This window comes from Phalaenopsis equestris, unplaced genomic scaffold (genome assembly GCF_001263595.1).
Source record: "Phalaenopsis equestris unplaced genomic scaffold, ASM126359v1 Scaffold000002, whole genome shotgun sequence".
Classification (NCBI taxonomy): Eukaryota; Viridiplantae; Streptophyta; class Magnoliopsida; order Asparagales; family Orchidaceae; genus Phalaenopsis; species Phalaenopsis equestris.
The window spans coordinates 75954797-75965031 of record NW_018164444.1 but is presented as its reverse complement, the minus strand read 5'-3'; the positions used below and the strand labels follow the sequence as shown (position 1 = coordinate 75965031).

Below are 10235 nucleotides of genomic sequence, written 5' to 3'. Positions count from 1 at the left end.
ATGCAATAACACCTGCTCGTTTTGTATTGCGTGGCAGAGAACACAAGTTTTTGTCATCAACAGTGATGGTTCATCTTCGGTTTGCGTTGCAACAAGTTTTATTTTTTCTCTTCGGTTTGGTTTGGGACACTCTTTTGCAAATGACCATATTCATTACAATTGAAACACTTAACCTTGGATTTTTTGAAGTTACGTGGCTTTCGGTCTTCACCTCGACCTCCACCATATCTACGCCCACGACCACGTCCTCTCCCATGACGTCCTCCTTTTTTGTTGTTGTTGGAACCTTCATCTTTCTTTGCCTTTGGGATTCTTGCCTCCCACTCGGCCTGGGTAAGAAGTAACTGTTCTCCACTACCCTTTGAGTGCAGTCGCCCTTTAAGCCCTTCCTTGAAGGTTCTGAGACGACCTATCGTCTCGGATACCGGCATCTTCTCAGTATCGCCAAATTGTTCGATTGTTCCAATAATTTGGAGAAATCTATCTGGAACTGCACTGAACAATTTTTCAACAACTTCACTGTCGTCGAACTTCGTGCCCAGTGAGCGGATCTCACCCACCAGCGTGGTAAGCTTCATGGAAAATTCGTTTATTGTCTCTGAATCCTCCATGTGTAACTTGTTCAGTTATCGTTTCAGAACCTGTACGCGTGCCTTCTTAACGCACCGACTCGCATCTCCCTGAGTGCGTCCCAAGCCTCCTTTGCCGTCTTTTTCTCCGCGATTACCATCATCACGTCATCCGGCACGGCTTGAGAAATGGCTACCATGGCGCCTTGATCTTTGTCATCGTCTTTTTCTTCACCTTTAATCACTGACCATACTCCTAGTGAACGCAAGATTATCATCATCTTGACAGCCCATATGCTGTAGTTCGTTTCACTTAACGTTGGAAATTGGCTCGGGGTTGAGGCTCCTCTTGCCATCGGTTTGATGACAACAAGTGTCTTAGATGGATCTTCATCATTTCCGGCCATTTCTTTGACACCTTCGCTCTGATACCAAATATTGGTTTTCAAAGTCAAACTTTAAACACCAACATTAAATGGAGAAATTTTTTTAGTACTTCACACATATTACATTTTCTGGTTTTCTTAATATATAAGCAAATACAAATAACTACACATCACATTTTTCTGAAAATAAAAACTAACCAACCCCCCAACGGTTTTCCTAACCACCTAACCGCAAGACGGTTTTCATAACCTCCTAATTCACATGAAAAATGTGCAAAAATACATAAACAATTTCTAGAGACAACTAGATTAACACAACAAGCCATACGTAATATGATGCTAAATAATTCTAAAAAAAATTAAATTAATATATTAATATTTCTTGATTGGATGGCATCACTAATTATATAATTACTCTAAATATTCAGAATATAAGACAATATATTATATTTTTTTTTATCATTATATATTTTTTCTACATTAATAAATTATTTTTTTTTTTAATTATTAATTTAGGGTTTAGGGTTTAGGGTTTAAGGTTTAGGGTTTATATTTTTTTTAATTATTAATCAGAAACATTTTAAAAGGCTGATTATTGTCTTGTTTTGAAAATTTTCTAACTTCGTCATTAAAAATTTTGAATAAATAGCACTAATAAATTCATACTGACAAATTACAATTTTGAGGGCAGCTTCCATCGTCCAATAAATACTAAAAATAATATTGTAATACATAACAACGCTCCTTGACTCGTAGCCACTAGATCTTTATAAATGGAGGAGAACTAATAATTATAATTCTTTTATGGTTGACTGTGCTATCGTTGAAGAATCTCGTCACGTTTAGAGTTTGTTTAGGGGAGTTATAGCTTATTGAATAATTTGCTGATAAACTGATTAAAAATAATCAGCTGATAAATTAGGCACGATAGCTCCTACAAATTTTTATTTTCTTAGAAAAGCTAGACCGCAGCAAAAGCTGCCACCGCACCTATCTAAAACGTTGTTTTTAATGTTTAGAAAACGCATAAGCTATCATAACGAAGTTTACCCAAACAGATCAGGTGCGTTTTCAAAACGCTACCGCACCAAATAAGCTGCCCCAAATTGACACTTAATTTTACTTCATTTGTTTTAAAAAAAATTTATAAAAAAACAAATTTACTATTCTTAAAAAAAAGAAATAGAATGATGGGAGGAATTGTTGGCCATGAAGATTTCTTAATTATTGAAATTATGGGCTGGGACTATGGCTGTCAAAAAAGCTAGTTGTTCGCGAACAGTTCGTGTTCGGTCCGTCAATGAGTTCGTGTTTGATTCGTTCGATAAGTAAACGAGACAAACGCGAACAAATTTTTTTCGTTCGGTTAGTTAAACGAACCAAACGCGAACAGTGATGCGTTCGTTCGTGTTCGAATCGTTATTGTTTGAAATATAAAATAATATAAAATATTATATATAAAAAATTTATTATATTTTAAAACATTAAATTTTATAAATTATAATATATAATAAAATAATAATAATAATATATTAATATACTATAGTAGTAATATACTAATATAGATATTGTATATTTATATAATATAAGTTATATAATTAATATATAATATTATTTTTATATATTAATATTAGGGATGTCAAACTGGCTCGTCGTTCGCGAACAGCTCGCGTTCGGTTCGTGTTCGGCTCGTTCGTTAAGAAACGAACACGAACTTATTTCAAACAAACTAAATTTTAAACGAACCGAACACGAACACAAGCTTTGTTCGTTCGTGTTCGGTTCATTTACACCCCTAGCTGGGACCGGTTCCAGGGCAAATTCTAAATTAAAATATTTAATTAAGATAAATTAATGTTTTCGATACTTCTAAGAAAAATTAAGATAATTAATGTTTTCGATACATAAAAAAAAATAAATAAAACATATATTTAATTTCGTAAAATGATGCATAGATTAAATTTCTAACACATTGGTTCATATAATAATATTAGGACAATTTTATTAAGAAAAGACATTTGCATACATGCCATTCAATTCATATTATTCAATCCTACGTGAATCACATCTATGAAATCGAGCATAAGATAGAAAAGAGACAGAGAGAGAAATGGGGAAATGTGCATGTGAATCATACCCACGAGAGAAACGCTTTGATCAACCATGACATAGGCTAAATTTTTTAAGCGCTTGTGATTTTTAATTACTTGAACCCCCTAGGTCTGGATGTTAGAGGAATTAGGTTGGGATTTTTGTATTCTTAGAGGAAGCCCCATAAGATTAGGTGCTTTGGGTTCTCCCTCTTGAATTCAAGGAGAATTAACTATCTTTTTCGTTCTACGCCAAAATCCAAAATTCGGGGTTGTACTAATCCTGTTGTTTGCCTCAGTGATTTCATCCGGATGGATTTCATCAAAATGTACATTTGAAATCCACCGACCAAAAATACGAGGGCATTCCTTCAATTGTCATCTTTTCAGTCACGGAGAGTCCCCCTTGCGAGAAATTCCTCATCTAGCATCATGCAAACGGAGATGGGCAACATGTTGCCTCGGGTATTATGGTGTTGGTACACCTCTCCCTCATTTCACTCTAGGTTTCCCGTGAGTTAGCTAGGACAAGCATGATTCATGATCGAATCTAATCGGGTCTCATGTCGTATATGTTTGCATTTTCATGGTGTGAAAGACATGAATTTAAAATATGCATAAAAAACATCTATTTATGCATGCTCCGTCGATCGTTCATCATCGGCTCAATCGTATCGATCGACCATCCTCAATCGATTGACTGCTCATGCCAGCCCGATTGATTATCTTTTGTCCACTCGATCGATCAGTTGTCACCGACCCACTTGTATCGATCAACCATCTTTCTCCGATATGCTACCCACACCAAAGTGATTGGCCATTTTCGGTTGACATGATCGATCGGCGTCGCCATTGGCTCAATTGTATCGATCGACAACCCTCGGCCACACACTCCGGCCCGATCGACCACCCTCAATCTGCCTTATTGATTAGTGCCACCTTGATCCAACTGATCGGTCGATCGTTTGCATTTGGTATGCCACATTCATCCCATGCTTTTTCACATTGCCTTCATTAGCACATCCATATTCGCACTCTATAATGCACTTGCCAGCATATGCCTTCATTTGTTTGTGATGAGTATTCGTGCCTCCCAACGACACATTATTTTATACCTTGACTCCCCAACAACCTGTGTTGCGGTGCACCATATCTTATATGTTTTCACTTGCACTTATACACTTCTGCATGATTGTTTCGTATGACATTCTACATGTTGCATCACCCACATGTTTGGTCCAGCTTAATTCATTGTTCTCACATACTTGCTCCAGATACCTGCGTGTCAAGTCCATTTGACATATACTTCTCTCCATCAAGAGTTACATATCTTCACTTCCTACGCCACCGCTTCGAACTGTCGTGAGTCTTATTCCCAGATCATTGCCTTCACGCACACCCACCCTCCAGGTCACTGCCTTCATGACACACTCATTTTTTATAATTGGTTTATTGTTTATTATTGATTTCACATTTAAAAAATACTTGCTCAAAGTTAATAAATTCTCGACTTCTTGTCTCTTTCAATGAATGTTACCACAAAGAATTCCTAATTCTAGTGAGTTGAGCATCATCTGACTCGAGATTTTAAGGCCTAAACAATCATTTTGAAGTTCAAAAATCAATACAACTTGACCAACAACAATCAAGTTAATAACTCAAATCAAACATAAATAAACACAAAATTAAGCTCATTACATGATTCCAACTTAAATTTTGACTCTGATGCATTCACTCTTGGCCTAACAAACTTAAACCCATCTTTAAATAGGGGTTTACATACATATCACATAATTGTTGTGTATCGCCAAATCCAACACTCAATACTTTTATATTCAAATATAACATTCAAATTTTTAACAGCACATCAAATATATCATTAATATTAATTTTTAAAAATAAATCATATACTTTTCAAACATATAATTTAATTGTCAGACAAAATACTAAATAAGTACATATCAAATTCTATATGATAGATTATGTATGTAAATATCTCTTTTAAATCTATTATTTTTTATTATTTTATATTACTTTTTAACAAGAAAGAAGTTTATCAGTACTTAAACAATTGAAAAAAACAAAGCACTAGTTCTCCGGCAACAGTCCTTGCTCATATATAAATAAGGAGCCACCCTCCTCAGTTTTAATGCAGGCGCCCACCAGCACCAAAGTATCTGCCTTCTTCTTCATTCCAATCTTCTTCTGCAGCTCCTAATTATTTAGGGCTGCATTTAGAGGTATTTCAGAATCAAACTTCTTTGCAGTTAAACTCATTTCTTCTACTTTTCTTTTCTTTTTTTATTTATTTCTTTTAATTTCTTTTTTTTTTTTTATTCGGTTCCTGAAAGAAATGCTATATTGGAGCTCAGAAGAGTTTAGGTGGTTGAAGGGATAATGTATTCTTTGAAAAAAGTGAAATTTAACATATTTCAATTGCTAGGTTGAGTTTAGTATGAATATACATTTTTGAACTCTGTAAATTTCCTTAAAATATACACCAAATATTAGTGATTATATTGCATATGTAAAACAAGAAAAAAATAAAATCATTATCTTATAAAATGGGTCATTTACATACATACCACCTAATTCCTATGTATTTAGGTATGTTATGTATTAGATATTTTTTAAAGTGAATGACTATGATTTTTATTTTATTTTTTGTCGTTATTGTAGTTGTTAATTATTGTTGTCTTTTTTTATGTATGAGAAGCATTAAACTTCTTCTTTTTTTTTTTTTGATGTATTTTGCTTTTTGTCGAATGAATTTATATGTTATATGAATCACATAAGAGAATAATGAATAGATATAAATATTTAAATAAAATTTAATATTATTATTTTTATTTGACTAATAATAAAATTTTCAAGAAAATTAATGAAACTCAAATCATTTGCTATTATTATGCTAATGATTATAATTAATTATGTGGATTTCAAGTTAAAAGAGAAGGATTCAAAAGAGGAAAGTTTCAAGAAGAGAAAATAAGAAGTGCTTGAAGTTTTGCAAACCATCTCTCTATTCAAAACTTTAGCCTAAGATTTTTTCAAGATTTTACACTTTCAATATCGTAGTTTCAGTTCCCTATTGAGTTCACCACATCCAAAAGGCTATCAGCCATGGGGGGTGCAGAAAATAGAGGGAATATTTACATACGTACCACTCAATTCCTTTATATATATAACACCAAAACTTTAATTTTTACATATATGTCACCTCACATTTGCAAGAAAAAGAACATTTTGTCTTTTTCAAAGTCAAAATAGTGATAATTATTATGTGATTTAAAAAATTTAATTAACTATTTTATGGAAGCCATCGACTTATATTTCATATCAACATTTGAAAATTTATATTTTGTCTTTTAAAAAAATGTGAGCGGGAGTTTAATACATTCTCAAACTCGCACTGGTTATGCGACAAGTGTGTACATCAAGAAGTAGAATGCCAAAATCACAATCTTGTGAGCTTAAATATATTCAAATTTGAGAGAAAATGTCTTCCAAATGAATATATATATCTTATCATAAAAATAACTACCAAGATATTCATTTTTATTTTTCCTTGGATATCATGAATCGAAGATATATAATCAAATATCCATTTTAAAATATAAATACAATTGCCATTATTTTAAAATTATCCTTTTGAAAAAATTAGTTAGGGCATACACCATGAACTGTAAAAATGTTGTGACACTCTCTATATATATATATATATTATATATTATCCGAGCATTGTATTTAGACTTTTTGTCTAGTTAATGTTAACAAATTAATAATATTATTTTCTTGAGAGAAGAAGAAAAATTTAGCAAATGATATTTATTTGACAGAAGAAGAAGAAGAAGAAGAAGAAGAAGAAGAAGAAGAAGAAGAAGAAGAAGAAGAAGAAGAAGAAGAAGAAGAAGAAGAAGAAGAAGAAGAAGAAGAAGAAGAAGAAGAAGAAGAAGAAGAAGAAGAAGAGAAATTGGGAGAAATGAAGATTATTGAACTATTTATTGCGGCATGGATTCCGGTTCTGAAGATGCTCATTGTAACCGGCGTTGGATCATTTATAGCTCTTCCTTCCATTGGTGTCTTAACTGAGGAAGCCAGAAAAAACATAAACGCGGTATGACTTTAATTGCCTTTCTTCCTTCACATTTTAACAATAATTATTTAATGCAACATTTGTTATTTTAATTAATTGACTGCCATTTGTCAAAATGTCGTGATTTTAATATTAATTGATTACATGTTCCCGGATGAGATTAATTTCGTTTCATGTGCTCGTAATATCACTTCAAATTTGGCAAGATAATTTGATTTGACTCTAACCGGCCAACCAATTACATGCTGAAAAGATAATTGAAACATGTTTGCTTTTGTTCCCTAACTTGGTATAAGACAAATTCATATGTGGAAAAAAAAATTAGGGAATCATTCTGAAAATAATTGCATGATTTTCTTTTCATTCCGTGTCTTCGTTCTTTTATCTTTTTTTTATAGCTTAAACTTTTTTTCGAGAAGAAATGGTAACATGTACAAAATTTTGTGATAAAAAAATAAAATAAGGTAGTAAACAAGTAGAAATTAAAGATATTTTTATTAAGAATTTAAGGGTCTGTTTGGGCAGCTTGTGTGTTTCAAGATAAACAACTTATTTAAAAACGCAGCCAGCAGATCAACTCGCGGCCTGTGTTTAGTGTAAAAAGTCCAAAAGCGACAGATAACGTTTTAAAAAAACGCGCAAATCAAACGGTTATGTGGCGTTTTCAAAAACTCCGCTGCACTTATAAGCTGCCCCAAATAAGCCCTAAAGCAGAGAGAATTTAATATACAATTTAAATTATTAAATATTGTTCATCTAATATTAACATGAGTACCTTTTTACTTTGTCAAACTTCTCTACTTTTAGAAAGCTATCTTGTATCTTTTCTTATTATTTGATTTTATTGTATATTAATTTCTTATAGATAAGATATTTTATTTAAACCTTAAGAAATTTTTAGACATAAAATCTTTAATTGAAATATAAATACAACTTTTTTTACTTGAATATTATAATTTTAACATGTCTGTGTGACTATGTGTTTATATATCTATCACACACACACACACACACACACACACACACACACACACACACACACACACACACACACACACCAACATAACATTTTGGTGTGAAATATCTAAGTACATAAGAATTGTGTGCAAACTTTTATTGTCTTGCAGAAAAATGATTATTATATTGGTCTTTATTAAAATAAATTAAATGTGAATTTTTTCCACTATCTCCTCATGAGAAATACATACTATTTTTCTCTTTTATCATTTTTTTTCTACGTAATCTCTATAAATAATAGAAATTTATTCCCAATAATACAAATCTATTTACAAAATTAATTTAGAATGTTAAAAAATTTCACCAGAAATTTTGTGAAGGATCTCATAACTTTGTTTTCCTTTCTCTTATATGGCTCATTTTGTGTTGCATGTAAGTACATATAAGCCACCCCAAAGGTCCCATCATATCTTTTGGTTAGTTTTAATTGTCATTTTATGCATTAGTTAGTTTATTTTGAAAATGCTAATAGCCATCTTTAATTAACAGGTTGTATATTTTGTATTTAATCCTTCACTTGTGACGAACAATTTATCCTCAACATTCACTTTAAAAGGTGTGGCTTCAACGTAAGTTTCATCTATCTCCAACCAGATTAATAAATTTCTATAACTAAGAAAATTAATATTTCCATTTGAAAAGAAAATTATATATTTTTAATTTTAATTTATAATTTTTAAATAAATTTATATATCTATTTCATATATTTTTAATTTTAATTTATATATTCTACATCTGAATTAGGTATTATCTTATTTTAGCTTACGAATATTTTATTTACTTTAACTAATTTATATCATTTCAGAAAAGCCTATGAAAAAGAAAGTAAGTTAAAATTTTTTAAATAATATCTACCCTTGCTATTTAAATAAAAATTTTAAATTCACTTTGATCATAAAATGTTATATATTATTAAAATATTTTTCATGTGGCGTTAAGTTTAAAAAATATATATGAGTGATAAATTATTAATTCAATATATATAAAATTGATCTATTTTTTAACTTAAAATGTCTCAATTTTTAATTAAGAGTTCTTTAAACAAAATATGTTATGACCTTTTAAGAGACATGTCCTATTTAACTATCTTACACCAAGGATAAACACTGACATTTTGTTTTCTTAACTTTCAAACACAGATGGTTTATGCCTATCAACATTCTTCTTACCTTTGTTATTGGTTCAGCATTTGGATGGATATTTAACAAAATTAACAATGTTCCTTCCAATTTAAGAGCCCTTATTGTTGGTTGTTGTGCTTCAGGTAAATATTACTTGCTGTCATTAAGGTATTTTTATATTTTCGGTTGGGCGATCTAATCTTATTAGTGATTTACTAATTAGTTATTAATAATCTGAAATGGTCAGGAAATCTGGGTGTCATGCTTCTCATTGTGATTCCAGCTACTTGCAATGAAAGTGGAAGACCATTTGGTAACCCAGCCTCTTGTACTTCCCAGGCTTTGGCTTACGCTTCACTCTCCATGGGAGTAAGTCTTTTCTATATTTTTTTAAAGGCTACACTTGATTCAAAGAAATTAAGGAAAATTTGAATAAACCTTAATTTTTATGATTTATTTTAGAAAAATTGTATGACAGTCTTGCAATTATTGTTGTGCACATTATGTTAGCTTCTTCCTAATTAATAATAAATAAAAGGAAGACTTATATATATCAATTCAATTCTTATGTATTTACTATTTAAAATCTAAACTTCAACTTTTACATACAAACAATCTAACCTATGCATAAAAATGTGTATTCCACTTTTTAAAGGTTAAAACGATGACATTTTCTTATGTTATATGAAACATTAGGGGTATGAAAGTAAAAAAAGAGAAGTTTAGATGTTAATTATGTAAATACATAGAAGTTAAATGGCATGAATGTAAATGCCCCAAAAATCAAATAAGAAATTTAGAAAATTTGACATTATTTGCCTTGTATACCTAGTAAAACAAATATGATTGTTCTATATTTATTCGAGAAATATACCCCAAAGTGATTATTTTCAAATTCTATTATAAGTAATTAACTTCAAATAGGATCGATTGAATAACAAAATGAGAAATATATA

The 10235-nt window shown here is 31.0% G+C and overlaps 1 protein-coding gene across 1 annotated transcript in view; it reads left to right on the top strand.

Moving 5' to 3' along the window:
- The first annotated feature begins 7027 nt into the window (after nt 1-7027).
- The window catches only part of LOC110020216 (protein PIN-LIKES 3-like), a 9396-nt gene continuing 6188 nt past the window's right edge, over nt 7028-10235 (top strand). The window contains exons 1-4 of the mRNA XM_020718248.1: nt 7028-7162; nt 8648-8727; nt 9298-9422; nt 9527-9648. Of these exons, the coding sequence (XP_020573907.1) occupies nt 7028-7162; nt 8648-8727; nt 9298-9422; nt 9527-9648 (462 nt within the window). The remainder of the gene's footprint in view (nt 7163-8647; nt 8728-9297; nt 9423-9526; nt 9649-10235) is intronic.